This window comes from Pinus tabuliformis, chromosome 2_2 (genome assembly GCF_031772625.1).
Source record: "Pinus tabuliformis cultivar Carrire ecotype Pingquan chromosome 2_2, CPIR1, whole genome shotgun sequence".
In the NCBI taxonomy this organism is placed as follows: domain Eukaryota; kingdom Viridiplantae; phylum Streptophyta; class Pinopsida; order Pinales; family Pinaceae; genus Pinus; species Pinus tabuliformis.
The window spans coordinates 1,105,713,092-1,105,734,265 of NC_142300.1; the positions used below are offsets into that span (position 1 = coordinate 1,105,713,092).

Sequence of the window (21,174 nt, forward strand, 5' to 3'; positions counted from 1 at the left end):
CTCTGCAATTTGCACTGTGGCTGCCTTTTGTTTCATCATACTGTTGTGTGCCCATACACTAACTCTTTACTCTCCATTACTTGCACATAGAGAGAAATCATTCTCACGATGTTTTGCGCTGCATTCTCCACACAACAAAAAAAATCAACACGGGCTGCTGCCTTTTCTTTTTACACCCTTTCTTCACACAATCTTAGTCTTCATTCATTTTTTTTACACAATGCACTGTTGTGCAGTTCCTTTCATTTTTCTGCTGCCACACATTATCATTCACCCATGTGCATTAAAAATATGATGTCCCTGTTTTTCTTTATGCATTTCTTTGCATGCTGCATTGCATATGAAGAAAAACATTACATTTTTTTTTACTGCTGTGTATTGTACTCACTTTGCTGTGAGTATGTTCTCTCACATTACATAGAAGGAAACTACTTTCCATTGCTATGCATTTCAATGCATGTGCTCCATAACAAAAAAAAATTTCAAACTGTTGTTTTATGTTTTGTCCTCCCACTGTTGTGAGGGTTTCCATGCTTTGCACTTTTCTTATCGTGTTGCTACACTTTACATTTCAACGTTGCCTCCTTTTCTTCTCCGCACTTCTGTGCATATTGCATTGCAAAAACATTACAGTTTTCATCATCGCTGCATATTACATTTCAGAGGGATAAACAACAAAAAGATTTCACTTGCGCTCTGCTGCGCTGCAATACATCCTCCACTCAATCTCCATGCCCTGCAGACTTTTCTTCTCTGCTTTTATGGCAGATTTAATTCCATATCTCTCCCTTATAAAAGGTCATCATCAAAGAGTGACTGTTAATACAACTCAGCAAAAAAAATTACAAGCTCCCCTTTAATGTGTGCTTGTCTTCTTTTGGCAGACTCTTCTCAAAATAAATTTAGATCAGTTGGGTAGTTCAAGGGGCTTTTAGGTTGCATTTCCTTCTTTCTCCATACTTGTGTAACTTTCTTCTTTTGCATTGGTCTAGCTTGTGTAAGAGCCCATGTCAAGTTACAATCTCGTGCCATATGCCCAATGTTATGACACTTGAAACATTCAACATCATTCATGAATAAGAATTCATGATTTCTTTTTGTGAAATTATTTCTTGGAGATTGTCGGGGACCACAACATCTATCTCCATGAAATGCTTTACAGTCTTTTGCCATATGACCAAAGTTTGAACAAGCATAACAATAACCAAAAAATGAACTTTGGTACCTAGGAGATGGAGGTTTCCTTGATGTACTTCTGAAGCCTTGCTGCCTAGAGATCCTTTGATGATAACCATTGCCTCTTACCTCTTTGACATCAGCTACATTTCTTCTTGGAGCTGATTTTCTACCTGGAGTAGGATTTCTTCTATTGCAGCCTTCATTTTTCTCCTTGCCTTTGCTGGAACTAGGAGCATCACATTCTCTTTCTTGCTTCTTCACATCTCCTTTGCTTAAAGCATCTTGATCCTTGTTTGAGGGTTCACCTACATACCCAAGTCCTGATTTATCAGATGGAGATCTGTGATAGCTGAGCATGTCATCCAAAGCTTGAGAGCTCTTCATGATCTTGTTCATCCCTTCAACCTTCTTCCTGAGGAGGACAATCTCTTCTTCCAATCTTTCACTCTCATTATTCTTCTTTGTAAGCTGTTCCTCAGTTTCTTCTTTGCTACGAGTAGCTTCAGCTGCTACTATTTTAAGAGAGATGATTTCTGATTTCATTTTGGAGAGTTCTGCTTGATTGCTCTCCATTTTCTTTTCAGCTTCTTGTGCCTGCTTCCTGGCTTCTTGTAGTTCAGACTTAAGGGAGGAGACCTCTGCCTTGCACTGTCCAATCTCTTCTTCAAGTTTGTTCACTCTCTTGTGCCTTTGTTCAAGTTGACTTGACAAGGCGTCTTCCTGCTTCTTTGACTCATTCAGCTGATTTGTCATGGATATGACTTCTTCATGATGTTTCCTCTTGCATTGATCAAGCTCCTTCTTGAGCTTGGCAAGTTCTTCATTCCTTTCTTGTACTTGAAGCTTGATGAGGTCAAGCTTTTCATTCTCAGCTTCCATGATGGGTTCATAAGTTTCTTCTTGACTCATTGTCATGGTCAGTGCTCCCTTTGCATGAAGGTCATGCAGTCTGTCCCATATATCCTTTGCTGATGTATATTTTCCAAGATTCTTCTTCACTGAATCAGGGAGACCATCCAAGATAGTCTTTGCTGCTTGTGCATCATACTCCATGGATTCTTTATCCATCTTGCTGTCATCAATCACTGATTCCCAGACTTCAATCCCCTCAAACATTAGGAAAGCCCTCATCTTTATTTCCCATACATCAAAGTTTCCATCAAACTTTGGGGTTTCAAATAGAATGTATTCTAATGGATTGCCTTCTAGTTTAGTAGAGGGGGGAGACACATTTTTAACAGGCCTGGAGGCTTTCTTCTTTGACCTTGCCATTCTTATCTAGGCTTTAAATACTTGACTGTGTTTTCTTTTAAATCACTGACTGTTCCTTTCACAGTAACAGAAAGGAAAGCTTTGAAAAATACCTTAACTCTTTTGGCTGAGTCTTCACACTGCTGGAGAAGTTTGACTGCTGCAACCACACCTTCCTTCAGCTTCTTTGAGTCTTCAAAGAGCCTGGACTAGCTCTGATACCACTGTTGGGTATTTTTCAATGGGAAAATACCAAAACCAGATAAACAAACACCACAGAGGCAATGCTTTGTTTCCACTGTTCCAGGATCTTTTGCACAGGGAAGCTTTAAAAAGTTTACTGAGGAGAGTATTACACAGCCATAAAAACATTTCTATTGATTACAATATAAAGCCTGATACAAACTTCATCCTCTTTGCTGAGAGGGATTCACCACAAAAATACATTCAACTAAACACTACTCTGTCTCCTCCTGAGAATTTACTGTGCTGGGTTTACTGCTGTAAAACCCCTTTTACATTTACTAATGTAAAAACCTTCTTTTACATGCTGCTGTAAAAAACAAAATTTACACATGCTTACCCAAGAAAATTATATGCCTCCCCTGCTTGCAGTGTTTTACTTTTCTTCACTTCCAGTTAATAAAAAAAATACACTTACAGATGCGCTCCCACCTTTTCTTTTCCTCATGCACTGCTGTGCATTTCCTTGGCTTTGCCTCCTGCTTCGTTTTTACAATATATTCAACTGCATAAAAAAAAATTACGCAAGAACATATGCGCTCCACATTTTCATTTACAGATAGCACTGCTGTGCAAATATTTTCATTCTCACACTACTGAGTTACATTACAATGAGCAGCATTTCTTATGCACTACTGTGCATTTCTATAACAAAAACATTTTTCATTTTGTTCGCACGAGATGTGCTTCACCCTTAGTTTTTCGCTGCTCCAACATCTCTCGAATGGTCAACCCACCAAAAACGTATTCCATACACCTTATCTTTGTTAACACAACAAAACGATTATAATATAGGCCGTATAAAAAAACTTAAATGCTTTGCCAACCGGAGTAAATGATTTTAATTTCATGACGGCGGTCAACCCACATTGAACTTTACTCCACGCAATCCTTGATTTGATGCGAGCCCGTATGCAGCTTCAGGCGATCGACGGCGGAGATTGATGAAGGCAATCAGACGGCGAAGGAGAATATCGGGAGGCCTCATTATGATGAACATTAGCACCCGAGAAATTACGTTTGCTTACGTATGGGGAGAGCCACGCGTCTGCGCCATATTCCATCGGGTTCAAAAATACGGAAACCACTCTCTACAGGAAGGCGGTCCGAGAAATCTCAAGCTGGTTTGTGGTTTTGCTGCGCGGTTTGGGCGTTGGTACGGCTGCTCCACGGGTCAACTCATCCCGCTGTTGAAATTATGATTTCAACAAAAATTTGAGATTGTATAATGAGATTCATTACTTAATAAGGCTGCCATTATCGCAGCGATCTTGTTTTGAATTTAGGGAATGCTGTCTTTTATTTTATTCTGATATTTTATTAATTAAAATAATGTGTATTTTAAGCCAATACTATTTCGTTGCCCTGGGTACGAAAATATTAAGCGGCTGCTTTTTGTAGCGTTTAGTTTTTATGATGGTGATTATTCATTTAAATTTTATTTGATATTTTGGGCATGGGAGCTTTTTATAAAGAATAATACTTATTCAGTAGATACAAATTTATCTTATTCCTATATTTAGTTATCGATGACAAATTACAAAAAAATGCGACCATAAAAAATAATGAGACATTGCAAATTAATATATATATATATATATATATATATATATATATATATATATATATATATATATATATATATATATATATATATATATATATATAATATATATATATATATATATATATATATATATATATATATAATGTAATGAGATAAGTACATATATTATTGTAGTCCGAATCCATCATAAAAACTATTGCTTTACTCTAAAGCTATGATCTGTCCATGGAAAGCTATAAACATATTCCAAAACTGATATTTTCTTAAAAAAAATTATAAGATGTTGCTATGTATATTTAGTTATGCCCACAGGCAGAAACTTGTGAATAACTTTATTAAACTCTTGCATTTTTCACTCACCATAAGCGAGTGTTAATTTTTCTTTGGAAAGATCATCAATTTCTTACTTTTGTTATGAAAAATATAGATATGAGAAAGACAAATAAGTAAGAAATGAGAAAGATGAATAATTAAATTTACTTGATTTGATCAAAATGTGATGATATCTGGGCATAAATTTGTGATTCTTCAAACTAGCTTTCCTTTAAGCCAATTTATTATGTTCATGGATTATTCATAGACATAGATCTTAGAAATATGTAGATGCTCAACAAGTTGCAAAAAGAGCTTTATTTCAAAAAAATTATGTAATTATTTGTGGAGTTTCCAATAGTACATGAGAAAAAGAAATCTTGTGATAGAGAAATATAGTCTTCCACCAACACCTCCCATGGAAGGGGAAAGTTGTATAATCCATCAAAGTACGCCCATGAATTATCTTTTCTTGAGTTAAAAAATCAAAAAGGTTGGTAATATGACAAATATTCTGAAAATTATAGAGAAAGTGACTATAAGATGGAGAATCTAAGCAAAAAAAAAAACATCACCTTCCCATGGTGTTTTAGGAATCAAGCAACACCTAGTTTCACTATGAAGCTCGTGAAATGTAACTCTAATCTTGGAAAAGTTTACTTTATTCTTAACAATAGTCAAGACATGGAGATAACTATGGTTTTAGAGATTGGGGTTGATCGCCTCCTTATAATATTGTAGATTCTTTTTTCCCTCCAACTCTTTATTTACTCACAATTCTTCCTTAAATTTGGCACCAATAATATTTTTAATATTATCTTGATTTTGTAAGACCATCTCCTCCCTTATTCTCCAATTGTCTAGCCAAGACTGGGATCCATATGCCACCGTCACTTGAGTGGGGTTACCTGGCACACATGAAACTGATGTGAAATGTATTTGGAGGGGATAAGAGGAAGTAATAAATAAGGAGATATGTAGAATTGATGACTAGGTAAACCAACATATTCGTTTCATTTTGTATGAGGGGATTATGGTCTTCTTTAAAGTTGTTGCTTAAGAAATATCAGGATGGGGCCTGTTGAGGTAGGAGCCTCTTGTTGTTTGTATCCTGCATAAAACATATGGGAGTTGGATATTCCATGCATGTTGTAGCTTGTAGAAAAGTTGAGGTAGAAGTCTCCTATAGGTTGGAGCCTAAAGAAAATCAAATGTGGTAAGGGTGTAGGAGCTTGCCTTTGCATCACAACAATAAAAAACTCATGGTTTTCTCCCTTTATGGGTTTCCACTTATATCTAGTGTCCATATGTGTTTTTATTATGTATTTATGTGATGTTTTTGGTTTACTTATTATTTGTTGTTTGCATATTAAATATGTTAGTGATTATATTTCCATCTGCTCGTTTATTGCTTTAGTTAATGAGCTTAAAGCAAATCAAATTAATGTCAATGAATGTACTAAGTTGATTCGACCCCCATATCATTTTATTCAATTTTTCATCAATTGGTGTTTCAGTCCGTTGCTTGTCTGTAGGCCTAACATGTTGAAGGTAGATTTGGTGAAGTCATGGATTATCAAGGTGGACATGTGCTAAGTGAAACACAATTTCATGAATGTAGAGATAAGTAAAATATGAACTGATATGTTATGGACCTAGTGTACGGAAACTATTATGTGATGATTACTATAAAGACTCTCCCTCTGCGTAAGAGAAACAGTGGAATGCTAAGGAAAAATGTGTTATGTATCATAATATTCATAATAAGGATTATGGTCTCCTTTAAAGTTGTTGATTAAGAAATATTAGGCTGGAGCTTGTTGAGGTAGGAGCCTCTTGTGGTTTGTATCCCGCATAAAACATATGGGAGTTGGATATTCCATGCATGTTGTAGCTTGCAAAAAAGTTGAGGTAGAAGTCTCCTATAGGTTGGAGCCTAAAGAAAATCAAATGTAGTAAGGGTGTAGGAGCTTGCCTTTGGATCACAACAATAAAAAGCTCATGGTTTTCTCCCTTTATGGGTTTCCACTTATATCTAGTGTCCATATGTGTCGTTATTATGTATTTTTGTGATGTTTTTGGTTTACTTATTATTTGTTGTCTGCATATTAAACATGTTAGTCATTATATTTCGACCTGCTCATTTATTGCTTTAACTAATGTGCTTAAAGCAAATCAAATTAATGTCAATGCATGCACTAAGTTGATTCAACCCCCATATCATTTTATTCAAGTTTTCATCAATTGGTATTACAGTGGGTTCCTTATCTGTAAGCCTAACATGTTGAAGGTAGATTTGGTGAAGTCATGGATTATCAAGGTGGACATGTGCTAAGTGAAACACACTTTCATTAATGCAGAGATAAGTAAAATATGAACTGATATGTTATGGACCTAGTGTACGATAAACTATTATGTGATGATTACTATAAAGACTCTCCCTCTGCACAAGAGAAATAATGGAATGCTAAGGAAAAATGTGTTATGTATAATAATATTCATAATCAGGATCTTGATGGAATAATAGATTTAAATTCTTCTAAAGAAATATGGGATAGGTTGCAACTCATTCATGAAGGAGAGACTAGTAGCGCTAATACAAAAAACGAGAAGGGAAAGGAGAATAAGAAAAATCTCTATAAAAAGGAAAGTGTTCAGTCAAATGAGGTCGATGCTAGTGTGAATCGACCTGATTTCCAAGAAGAAAATATATTTGAAGAACAAGCTAATCTTGGCATAGCCTTGACTCAAATAGAAAGATTGAAGAATGAAACCAAAGACTTGAATAAACTTACGCAGATATGTGATGAGAGAGAGCATGAGTACAAGGAATAAATTGTTAATGTGAAGACACAAATTGAAGAGGCAAGGAGAATAGAAAGGATGATGACTAGAAAGCTAAAGGAGAAACAATGTAAAAGATTAGTCTGAGATCTGTTCAACTAGAAGAGGAGGTTGTCTCCATAAAGAACTCAAAAAAATGCAACCATAAAGGATAATGAAGTAACACTAAATATACCTGCATAACAAGAAGGTAGATAAAGCAAGATTTGTAAAGAAGAAAACAAAAAAAAGTGGCAACATCAAGAGTGAAAAAATGATATGAAGAAATGTTTATTTGGAAAAATTTCACTTGCTACTTGAGATAAATTGAGAAAAATTGGAAGATCTCAAAAGGATATTATTTTCTTCTTCGACAGATATCAACTGTTTTTCTTGCTATGAACCTGGACATGTTGAAGGAGAATGTAAGACAAAGAAAATATTGAATTCATTTACTTCGTAGACAAATCATTTTTATGTTATTGTTATCTATGCAATGAATTTGGACATAGAGCTATCGAATGCAAAATGTATGTCAAAAAGGGTAGAAATGACTCAAGGATGTTAGAAAATCAAAAAGGCAGAAAGATTTTCTTATTCTTGATAATTACTTGTGATGTTCTTGATTTTTTATTACAATTATTTATATATTATCTTTTAGTTAATCAATAAATTACCAAAGCGAAAGAACATAAAACAATGGACACCATATGTGGGCACTATAACACGGAAAAACCCCCCTAACGGGGAAACTTACTCAAAATTCTATTCCTTTCAATAGTATTCTTTGGGACTCTTTACCCTAGAGAAATACCAAACCTTCACTACACACCAATTCAGCCTTGCAAATCTTGGACCTCTCTTCCAACAACTTCGACTATGTAGCATCTTTCAGCATCAGGCATCTTCCAACATCAACAAAATTTGAAAGACTTTGATCTCCTAATATAGGCTCGAAACAGAGAGAGAGAGAGAGAGAGAGAGAGAGAGAGAGAGAGAGAGAGAGAGAGAGAGAGAGAGAGAGAGAGAGAGAGAGAGAGAGAGAGAGATGCACCAAAATTTTATTTTTCTTCTTCTCCTTAAACTCCACCCAAATCGCACTTCCTTTCACTTCCCAGATTCGTACTTCGCACTTCCCAACTTCCTTAGACATATCAAACTTGCTTGAGATGAAGTGATCCAAATGAATTCGAGTTGCTTGTATTTATGAGTTTCATGTCAGGTCTAATTAGTGTCCTTAGTCCGACTTGATCTTTTCCAGGCCAAACTTTATGTGGAGGATACATAAATTACATTTGACTCAATACTTAACATTTTTAGACGATTCAAAATCCCAAGAAGGGCCTCTTTAAAAGTACAATGACTCTATTGACTGACAGTAAATTGCATAATTCCTTAATGGGGACTTTGACCTAAAACATGGTAGCCCAAGCATGAAACCCCTACTTTAATAAGTCACAATAATAATAATAATAATAACTCTTTTATTTATTCTTTTCACAAGTGATTATAAGATGACTCAAATACATTAAATGAAGACTGAACCTAGTTACATTTTCCAACACTCCCTCTTAACTAAGGAGGTATTCATCATATACAAGTACAAGGAAGATCTCAACTATATGAACCATGAAAATATTTAGGCATGGAAATGCCATGGACTATATTCCTGACCAGGGCAATCTATCCATTGGTCTCTTAACAATTTAGGCACCACAATGCCATGGACTAAATACCTTACCAGGGCAATCTATGCATGAGGGAATAAGGTGTGCTCAAGCTTTCAGTCTCCCTAGGTACCATCAGGCTTACTTGCTAACCACCAACCCTAAGATCTAGGTGCGTATACAAAAAAAAAGCTCTATAATTAACACCACATTTTCCAACGTCGGGACCTATACATGAACACAAAGTTTCGACCATATGTCTTCTTGGGAAATTCTTAACTGAAAAAGCCTTAACAATGAAAACATATTAATAAGTGTAGATTGTTGCTTATTTAAGGAATTTCATTTTGTTTTCACTTGGAGCGATGAGCAAATTCTAGGCATTGATGTTGGGTTTATCAAACATGAGATGAAGACATACGATATCTATAAGCCTACTTGGGGAAGGCTCTGACTAATCGATATGAAGAAGGAAAGAAAATTTAGAAAAGTTTCTTAATGTTGTTTTTATTATTAAATTCCCTTGACCAAATTGGTCGTAAATCCCATCATATTCGAAAACAAATAAGGTGTAATTAAAGTTTGTATTTATTGTAGGGATGTTAACAAAGATTTCAAAAATGATAATTGTACTAGCCCATTCATTGATGAAGCTATCAATCAATGTGCTAGTAGTAAATGTTTTCCTTCATGTATGGATTCTCTGACATATAATAATTTTCAGATAGATTCTTAAGAATAACAAGATTGTGATTATATCCCCTTGGGTAACTTTTTCCATCATAATATGTTATTTATCGTTAAATTGCTGGGGACACTTTCAAGTGGGCCATGTCATATTCTCTTAATGTAACACCGATAATAACCTTATATTATATTGTGAATATCTCTATTTAGTTGGTAATTTAAGTTCTTTTTTTGGTGTATGTGCCTATGTTATGTGTTTTGAGGCCAAAGTAGAACTAAAGTTAAGGCCCATGTCCCTAAGCACATGTTATGAAGAGTTATAAAAATACTATTTTTGCATATCAAGTTAGAGACAAGAATGGAGGGATAGAGCTCCATAAGGTGAAGTTCATGGGGTGGTGGAACCCATGACTAAGTCTTCACAACATGAAATCCCATAAGTTAGTTAGACATATAAAACCTAGATTATGAAGATAGAAGAGATGATGAAGTATTGAGGTTGTAAGGCGAGTAATATTTATTATTGATACTTGGATTGCTTCAAACATGCAAACAAAGAGTTGTCATTTCCTTTTCCCTCTGATTGACCTTGTCCAAATAAACCCATATTTTCTTTGAGTAACCTGAGGAAATGATCTATGAGTAAAATATACTATGTGAAGTTCTTGATTTAAGTAGGAAAGTTACATGTTGGGGAAATTGTGGCTAGTGGATTTGGATTAGGATACATATTCGAAGGTAAGAGTATAATTGAAGTCAAGCCTATGACCTCATAATTAGACATGGAAAACCTTATTAAAATTCCACGGCTAAAGTTCCCTAGTTGCTTGGGGTAAGATTGGAGGTGGAAGGGAAAGTGTTGGGGATAAATTCCCAACATAAGGTTGAGGGAGTGCCTGAGGGCCTTCCAATGGAAGTTGAAAATCCTAAAGCTACCATTTTTTGAAATTTTCTAATTAGTTTGCACTTCAATCCCAAGATGGATTTTTGGGATATCGTAATGGACTATAGAGTTAGTGAAATGGTGCACTCTCTTGGTTGTGTAAGGTGAGGGATGTGGCATTGTGGCTCGAAAGATTTCTAAAGTTGGCATCTAGTGTAATAATTCAATCAATATTGAATGCATGATGAAATTGATTCTAGGAGAGACTTCAACCCTGTGGAGTGAGGCCCCAACTTTGAGGTCACCCGCTATTGAGAGTTCTTGAGTACTTTGGCCTATGGCTGGGAGGAATGTCTAAGCTTTACAACCAATTGGTGATAAAATATGTTCCCAAATATCATCTGTATAATTCATAGATGTTGGAGATTATATGTGTGAACTTATTATGTATGATCATGTAGCAACTTGTGTAATTTATCATGCATCTGTTCTTTATCCATAATGCATAAGAGAAGAGAGATAGGAGGAAAGAGAAGAGAAGTATCCACAATGTGCAACGGTCCAGATGTTCAATATTGATGAGTATGTAGAAGCGTAGCCTTGATCATTATTGGCATAATAAAGATAAGGAAAAAGTTTAAAGATGGAAATTTATTTTTAAATGTACACGTAAATCTTAGAATGTATAACAATGCTTTTGGAAAAGTATTCAATTTTTTAAGAATTTTATGTATTTATATAAAATTTTGGTAATGTTTAGGGAAAAATATTTTTATTCTATAAACTTAATAAAGAAGGAGATATGTAGAATTGATGACCAAGTAAACCAACATATTCATTTCATTTTGTATGAGGGGATTATGGTCTCCTTTAAAGTTGTTGCTTAAGAAATATCCGGCTGGAGCCTGTTGAGGTAGGAGCCTCTTGTCGTTTGTATCCCTCATAAAACATATGAGAGTTGGATATTCCATGCATGTTGTTGCTTGCATAAAAGTTGAGGTAGAAGTCTCCTATAGTTTGGAGCCTAAATAAAATCAAATGTAGTAAGGGTGTAGGAGCTTGCCTTTGCATCACAACAATCAAAAACACATGGTTTTCTCCCTTTATGGGTTTCCACTTATATCTAGTGTTCGTATGTGTTGTTATTATGTATTTATGTGATGTTTTTGGTTTACTTATTATTTATTGTTTTCATATTAAATATGTTAGTAATTATATTTCAATATGCTCATTTATTGCTTTAGTTAATGAGCTTAAAGCAAATCAAATTAATGTCAATAAATGTACTAATTTGATTCAACGCCCATATCATTTTATTCAAGTTTTCATCAATTGGTATTACAGTCGGTTCCTTATCTGTAAGCCTAACATGTTGAAGGTAGATTTGGTGAAGTCATGGATTATCAAGGTGGACATGTGCTAAGTGAAACACACTTTCATGAATGCAGAGATAAGTAAAATATGAACTGATATGTTATGGACCTGGTGTACGGAAACTATTATGTGATGATTACTATAAAGACTCTCCCTCTGTGCAAGAGAAGCAGTGGAATGCTAAGGAAAAATGTGTTATGTATAATAATATTCATAATAAGGATCTTGATACAATAATAGATTTAAATTCTTCTAAAGAAATATGGGATAGGTTGCAACTCATTCATGAAGGAGAGACTAGTAGTGCTAATACAGAAAAAGAGAAGAGAAAGAAGAATAAGAAAATCTCTATAAAAAGAAAAGTGTTCAGTCAAATGGGATCTATGCTAGTGTGAATCGACTTGATTTCCAAGAAGAAAATATTGTTGAAGGACAAGCTAATCTTGGCATAGCCTTGACTAAAATAGAAAGATTGAAGAATGAAACCAAAGACTTGAATAAACTTATGCAGATATGTGATGAGAGAGAGCATGAGTACAAGGAATAAATTCTTAATGTGAAGACACAAATTGAAGAGGCAAGGAGAATAGAAAGGATGATGAGTAGAAAGCTAAAGGAGAAAGAGGTACAATGTGAAAGATTAGAGTCTGAGATCTGTTCAACTAGATGAGGAGGCTATCTCCATAAAGAACTCAAAAAAATGCAACCATAAAGGATAATGAGGTAGGTTTAATCATAATGAATATATGTGTACATATATTGCACTAATGATAGTGCATAAATAAGAGGGGGGGATGTAAAAACCCTACCCAATACTTGTATTGTAAATACCATGTACATCAAAAACTTAGGGTGCTAAGTCAAAACATATTAATTAGGCTAATGAGCTGAGAATCACTTTTTGGGGGCAATGTACGCGTGTGTATGTTTGTGCATATGTTTTGAGCCCGGTGTGTTTATGTGTATATGATTTTATATGCTATGAGTCTAGAGTGCCTAATTTGTGCAAATCTGTTTAACTTATGCATACTAATAAACACATAATAGCTGCAAACCGAATTAGAAAAAAATTGTATCGAGGGGACAAACTCCATAAGAAAATAAAAAAGGCTAATATGAGTTTGAAATAATTAAAAAGGGGGGAACATGAAAATAAACTAAGTCCATAAGTGACTTTATGGGGTGCCAAATTTCAAAAATAAAATTCATGCACATGAAAGAAGCATGTTTTCCTTGAGAGGCAGTTAGCTATGGGGAATGAGAATGGACAACCAAGGATGGCAGCACGAACTACAGGAGCCCAAAAATTGGAACCATCCCTGACTAGAAGTAATATTCCTTGGAAGTAGTGACACAGTCTGAGGGATTGCAGGTGTAAAGATGGATGTGCACTCCTTAGGTGTAGGATGATGGGGTATGTCATCTTCGAGGTTGGAGGCTACCAGCGTATGATGCAAGAGTTTGAAGACTCGGAAGGGTAGTAAGATCTCCTAGATACATAAAGTTGAGACCATTCATGTTAAGAATAATGAACACTAAAGGTGTTGACACAACCCAAGGGATTGCAGGGGAGAAAAGGGTGTGTGATGCTTGGGTGCAGACTAATGGTGGGCGTGAGCCTATAGGTTGGACGTTTTTTGGGTTTGGTACCTTCGTTGGTTGATGGTACTAGACATGTACCTCTATTTGGACAAGTAATTGCCCCATGGTGTTGAGGCCCTATCTCGAGGGTGACCGATTGCTTTCACATAATGAACACCATGGTCTATGACTGGGAGGAACATCAAATTTTGTAGCTAGTTTGACATTGAACATATAAGCATTTATGTAACATTCGCTTGGTTATGTTGCAATTTCTTATGAACCCTTTTCTATGTTATGTATTAATTTTAATTGTTGCCTGTAAATTATAATTGTTGTGTGAAAGAAGTAAATTCCATTTAGATGTGTATATCACCATGTTGGGAATACAATGAAAGGGTAGATAAAACGTCATAAGGTTTTGTAGTATTGACAGAGAATTACGTTTTGGATGGAGGCTAGAGACATTGTTGGAATTAATGAATATAGGGGAATATTTGTCCATACCAATTTTTAAAGGGTTATTGGATGTGGTTGCACCAACAAAGGATGGAAATGTCCTAGTGTGGGCTATGAGTGTTACAGTTAAAGTCGACACTGGACAAGGACATTACATGTGTTATTCCTCAACTGGAAGTTAAAATGCCCTATTTGAACCTTCCCTTTCAAAAGAAATCTCCCTATACATTGAAAAATAGTGATGGTACACAGATCGTGGTGGTGGATAAATAAATATTTAATATTGCATAATACGAAGAAAAACATAATCTACAATATACCTTTAGAATATCGTGGTGCATAAATCAACATAAGAGGTAGGAAAATTGGTCACAGTCAAAGATTTGAATACATGTTAAATTCTAAATTAGTCTTTGTAGTTTAAAATTTAAATTGGAATATATTTTTTTTATAAATATAAGATGTTTAAATATATTAAAATAAAACAATAAAATATTATGTAATTTAAATGTGTTGATTAGAATATATTTTTAAATATTGGGGAAATTTAACATCAAACGAAAAGTAGAAACAACCGTAAAATATATTATAGTTGTTAAAGTTTTTTATTATTTTTGTTTAGAATATAAGTTTAAAAAATAATTTAAATAATAAAATTTAAAATTAAATTGTCAACCTGGGGTATAGAGGGTGATGGGGTGTACTTTTAAGTCTCCTTGATGTGGAGCTCACCCATTCGAAATTTCTTGAGCAAAAAGCTAGTAATGTTAAGGGATGGTGTGGCCTAGGGAGTGCAATACACAGGTGACTTAAATAACATATATTATTGTGAAACAAAAATATAAAGTGATAAAGAATGGCTTCGACTAGTAAATGCACGAAATCTATACTACCTAATTTTAGACATAAAGTCTAGAAAATGCTTTAATACAACATCTATACTACTGAATTGGAATTTGAAACGTAAAGTTCAGAAAATGATTTAAATATTAAATTTCCAATGCAAATCAATTCAAATAAATATTAAAAAACGATTAGTCAAAAGATTAAATTATTAAATTTCCAATGAAAATCTCATGGTTAAAAAAATGATTAGTCAAGAGATTAAATTATTAAATTTCCAATGAAAATCACATCGTAAGTTTATACGAAATGATGAGTCGAAGGGTTGGGTAATTGTTTTTTACAGCGAAAAAAAATGTTCTTAAAGTGCGTAATTTAAATAGGTTACAATTTCATTATGATTTTGAGAAATGTGAAAATTGTAGCTTCAAACCAGCACTGCCGGGTAAAAATTGAATCACCAAATTCCAACCTGATTTAAATAGGTTACAATTTTATTATGATTTTGAGAATTGTGAAAATTGTAGCTTCAAACCAGCACTACCGGGTAAAAATTGAATAACCAAATTCCAACCTGGCACAAAACCCTAAAACACTTGGACGCATCTTTGTTTTCCAGATTTTAACGTTCTTTGATAATCAAAGCTGACCGACAACTAGTTTGTATCCGAAACCCTAAAATACAAAGATGAAACCCTAACATACAAAGCACGTTCATCATTTAAATACCGACTCGATTCGATTCTCCTGCAATGTGGGTTTCATAAAGTTCATGCTCAGGGCCCAGAAGTTTCTGATTACCCTCTGCAATTTCCTTGGCTTCGCAATGGAGAAACGCAGGTCAGAAATCTTAGCATTCGTTTCTGTGTTACTACTGATGTCCTTAAACTCACGCCATGGACAGAAGATAGCACAATGTGTAGAACAAGACCATGTTGCCTTATTGGCTTTCAAAGCCGGTATCGTGGAGGATCAGAGCGGAGCTCTTAAATCATGGACGGGAAATGATTGCTGCAAATGGAAGGGCGTGTCCTGCGATAACAATGGCGGTCAGGTGGTGAGCCTCATTCTTGATGGGGATCCCATGGGCGTAGGCAACACTAGCATTTACATGAGTGGAAGCATATCAGAATCCATCCGGAACCTGTCATACCTTCGCACATTTACCCTTATGAGGTGGAAAAATATAGGTGGAATAATTCCAACTTCTATTTCTCGCCTTTTAGCCTTGAACCATCTTAGTCTTGATAACAATGTTGAATATGTAATTTCAACGCAGTCGTACCTCACCCAAACCACTCAGCAAAACCGCCTTTCATCTCGGACCGCTTTTGAGTGAAAGTTGTTTCCGTATTTTTGAACCCGATGCAATAAAATTTGGGCACACGTCTCTCCCCACACATAAGCAGACGTCATTTCTCGGGTGCTATCGTTCAGTCAAGTAAGGCCTCCCGATATCTCCGTCCACCGTCCGATCTACTTCATCAACCTCCTCCGTCGATCGTTCCAAGTTGCATACGAACCTGCATCGAATTAAAAATCATGCGTGGAGTAAAATTCAAGTTTTGTGTTGACCGCCGTTAAAATAATTTAATGAATTAAATGTGCCTGTAGAAGTTTTGGTAAGAAATTTAAATTTTAATGTTTTATTATATATATCGGAGGTATGGGCATATGTACACCATGTAAGTTTTTTTTTAATGTGCGTTGAATATTTTTGAGAAATGTAGTGGGAGCTAAAACTAAGAGTGTAGCACATCTCGTGCGAACAAAAAAAATGCTTTTGATATAGAAATGCACAGCAGTGCATAAGATACTGTTGCTCATTGTAATGTAACTTAGTAGTGTGAGAGTGAAAATGTATGCACAAGAGTGCGAGTGAAGAGAACAGGGGAGCGCATATGTTGGATGAGTTTTTGTGTGAAGAAAATTGTTTGTTTTGCACAGCAGTGCGTTATGTAATGAAACAAGCATGAATCCCATGTGTCGGGTGAGCAACACATAATTTTTCTTGCAGCGTATGTAATTTTTCTTTTACAGCAGTATGTGTAAAAATACTTTTTACACCAGTAAATGTAAAAAGGGGTTTTACAGCAGTAAACCCAGCTCAGTAAATTCTCAGGTGAAAACAGAGTTTTGTAGAATGAATTAATTTTGGTGAATCCCTCTCAGCAAAGAGGATGAAATTTGTATCAGACATTTTGTTTTAATGAATAGAAATCTTTTGTGGTGGTGTAATACTCTGTTCTCAGTAAAAAAAAAATTAAAGCTTCCCTGTGCACAAAAGATCCTGTGGAGTAAAGGAAACAGAGCATTGCCTCTGTGAGTTTATTTTGTTTGTTTTTGGGATTTTCTCAGAAAAATCCCCAACAGTGGTATCAGAGCAGGCTTAGGCTCTTTGAAAGTGTTCAAGAAGCTGAAAGGAGGAGTCTTTTGTTGCAGCAGTAGATCTTCTCCAGCAGAGTGAAGGCTCAGTCAAGAAAATACTCAGGTATTTCACAAAGTTTTTTTGTGTGTTGCTGAAGAAGCAGTCAGTTGTTTTAAACACACAGTCAAGAAATTGAAGTATAACTAAGGATGCAAGGAATTGCTAGCACAAGCACTGGTATGGGTATGTTTAACACCCAGCTCCCACAGTTTAATGGGAAAAACTATGACTATTGGGCAATAACCATGATAGCCCTATTTGCCTCTCAAGATTTATGGGAAATAGTTGAAGATGGTTTTGAAGAACCAGCAGATGAAAATGAGTTCAATGCATTAACTCAGGGAGAGAGAGATCTACTGAAGAGAAATAGGAAGAAGGATTCAAAAGCCCATATGTTGTTGTATCTAGCAGTAGACCAGAGTGTGTTTCCAAGGTTAGAAGCAGCTAAGACAACAAATGAAGCATGGCAAACCCTCAAGACAGCCTATCAAGGCATGGAGAGAGTGAAGACAACAATACTACAGTTGCTGAGAAAATATTTTGAGAATCTGTGCATGAAGGAGTCAAACAACATTGACTCATTCTTCACACATGTAATTGGTCTAATCACACAGATGAGGACTCATGGAGAAACAATTGAAGAAAGGAGGATTGTGGAGAAAATATTTAGGGTCTTACCCTCAAAGTTTGATGCGATTTCCACCACCATTGAAGAGACAAAGGATCTCTCAAACTTTTCAGTTGATGAGCTACATGCATCATTGATAACACATGAGCAGAGGTTGAGTAGAAATGAAAACTCATCTCTAGAGCAAGCCTTCAAGACCCAGATGTCCTTTGGAAGAGGAAGAGGTCAAGGCAGAGGAAACAAGAGAGGAAGAGGCAGAAGCCAGAACAGAGGTGGAAAAAACATCCCAGCAAATGCTCAAGGAAGAGGCAGCAATCCAAATCAGAACCAAGGCCAAGGCAGCAGCCAACAAAGAGGACAACATTATGCTCAAGGACAAAGGTATGAAAAATCCAATGTCCAATGCTATTATTGTAAAAAATATGGGTATTATGCCAGTGAATGTAGGAAGAAGCGGCATGATATGAACAATAGATCAAATGCAAATCTTACTAGAGAAAACATCAGTCAAGATAATGTGTTGTTAGCTTGTAACATGGATGAAACAAACAGTGAAGATATATGGTTTTTAGACTCAGGTTGCAGCAACCATATGACAGGAAACATAGCCTTCTTTTCTGCCCTAGATAAAAATGTGAAATCAGAAGTCACTCTAGGAACTGATAGCAAAATTTATGTTATGGGAAAAGGAGAGGTAAAAATATTTACAAAGCAAGGAGAAAAGAAAACCATAGCAGATGTCTACTATGTCCCTGGAATGAGATGTAACATCTTGAGTATTGGATAGCTTGTCCATAAGGGGTACAATGTTTTCTTTAAAAATGATGTATGCACCATCATGGATATAGCACCAAGCAAACGATGCATTGCTGAAGTAAAAATGACAAGGAACAGGATGTTCCCTCTCAGGATCAGGGCAGATTTGAAAAACAAAAATGAAGTTGCAGCAGTTACCCAAGAGGCTTTCCAAAGCGTGCCAAAGGATGAAAATTGGTTGTGGCACTTGAGATTTGGACATCTCAATTTTGGAGGTCTAAATTTGTTGAGTAGGAAAGGAATGGTAAGAGGATTACCATTGATAGAGAAACCGTATAGCCTATGTGAAGGTTGCATATTAGGGAAATAACATAGAGAAAGTTTTCCATCAGGTAAAAGCATAAGGGCAAAGGCACCATTAGAGATCATCCACTTAGATTTATGTGGACCGATGCAAGCTCCATCATTAGCAGACAGTCAATATTTCCTAACATTCATTGATGACTTTACAAGAAAAACTTGGGTATATTTCCTTAAAAACAAAAGTGAAGTGTTTGAAAAATTTAGAAACTTCAAAGCACTTGTGGAGAACCAAAGCGTGCTGCATATTAAAGTTTTGAGAACTGATAGAGGAGGTGAGTATATCTCCAAGGAGTTTCTACGTTTTTGTAGAGAAAATGGAATTCACAAACAATTTACAGCAAGGTACACCCCACAGCAAAATGGAGTTGCTGAAAGGAAGAACAGGACCATCATGGATATGGCGAGGAGCATGTTGAAGGCAAAGAATTTGCCAAATGATTATTGGGCTGAAGCTGTAAATTGTGCAGTTTATATTTTGAACAGGGGTCCTACAAAAGCAGTGTTGAACAAAGTTCCGGAAGAGGCATGGAGTGGGAGAAAGCAAGGAGTCACCCACATGAGAGTTTTTGGATGTGTGGCCTATGCACACATACCAGATCAGCTAAGGAGGAAGTTGGACAACAAAGGGGAGAAATGCATCTTCATTGGATACAGCGAGGAATCCAAAGCTTACAGGTTGTATATCCCATCCACCAAGAAGTTTTTTGTCAGCAGAGATGTTCAATTCATTGAAGAGGAAGCTTGGGATGGAAGCACAGAGAAAACAATGAATGTTAAAAACTGTTTGTCTCATGATGAGGATGATGAGGAGGTGGCTGAAATGCATCCCCAAACAGTAGCGCCAACACAAGGACAACAAGGAACACCATTGAGGATAAATGAAAGTGCTTCTCCAAGCACACCACAAGGAGGAAATTCAAGTGCGTCTTCAAGCACTTGCACACCAAATGAAAGAGGTAAGAGGTTTAGAAATCTAAGTGACATTTATGATGAAGGAATGAATTCCTTAATTGCCTTGTATTGTCATGTTGATGATCCTATTCATTTCGAGGATGCAATTAAAAATAAGAAATGGATAGAAGCTATGGATGAGGAGATGAATGCCATAGAGAGAAAGAAAACATGGGATTTGGTTGAGCTACCAAAAGGCAAAGAAGTCATTGGAGTGAAATGGGTTTACAAGACCAAAAGCAATACTGAAGGTAAAATAGAAAGACACAAGGCAAGGCTGGTTGTCAAAGGGTACAAGTAGCAGTATGGAAGAGATTATGAGGAGACTTTCGCACCGGTTGCAAGAATGGAAACCATGAGAGTAGTGCTGTCCATAGCAGCACAAAACAAATGGAAAGTCTACCAAATGGACTTGAAGTCAGCATTCCTAAATGGAGTGTTAAAGGAAGAGGTTTATGTTGAACAACCTCTAGGCTATGAAAAAAAAGGTGAAGAACACAAAGTGTGCAAATTGAAGAAAGCTCTTTATGGGCTGAAGCAAGCGCCAAGAGCATGGTACAGCACGATAGATTCCTATCTATTGGATAATGAATTCGACAAGTGTGAGGGAGAACCCACCGTCTACATCAAAGAAAAAGATGGTAAAATTTTGATTGTTGTCTTATATGTTGACGATGTTATTTTCACAGGTAATGATGATCAGCTCATTGACAATTTTAAATCAGTCATGAAAGAGGAATTTGAAATGACTGATATGGGTTTCTTGAGATACTTCTTAGGCATAGAAGTAGATCAAAATGAAAAAGGAATTTTTATCTCACAAGCTAGATATGTAAATCAAGTATTGAGCAGATTTAACATGCAAGAATGCAAGGCAGCGATCACTCCCACAGTAATGGGATTAAAGCTCAGCAGAGAGGACAGTAGCAAGGATTTTGATCCTAGTTTGTACAAGAGTATTGTTGGCAGCCTTATGTATTTAACAGCAACTAGGCCTGAGATCATGTTTGTTGTTAGTTTAATTTCCAGATTCATGGAGAGGCCAAAGGAGGCACATTGGTAGGCAGCAAAAAGAATTTTGAGGTATGTCAAAGGTACCAAAAGGTTTGGAATTTTATATAATGTCTCAGAACATTCAAATTTGATTGGATACACTGATAGTGATTGGGATGGAAGTGT

General features: G+C 35.8%; 1 protein-coding gene across 1 annotated transcript; it reads left to right on the forward strand.

Moving 5' to 3' along the window:
• The first annotated feature begins 15,695 nt into the window (after positions 1 to 15,695).
• Positions 15,696 to 16,208, forward strand: LOC149197257 (DNA damage-repair/toleration protein DRT100-like). The gene has a single exon (XM_089408621.1). The coding sequence runs from the start codon at positions 15,696 to 15,698 to the stop codon at positions 16,206 to 16,208; it is 513 nt and encodes a 170-aa protein (XP_089264747.1).
• The last annotated feature ends 4,966 nt before the right edge of the window (positions 16,209 to 21,174 follow it).

Coding starts and splice junctions, on each gene's coding strand:
- LOC149197257 (XM_089408621.1), top strand. CDS start 15,696: ATGGAGAAACGCAGGTCAGAAATCTTAGCATTCGTTTCTGTGTTACTA.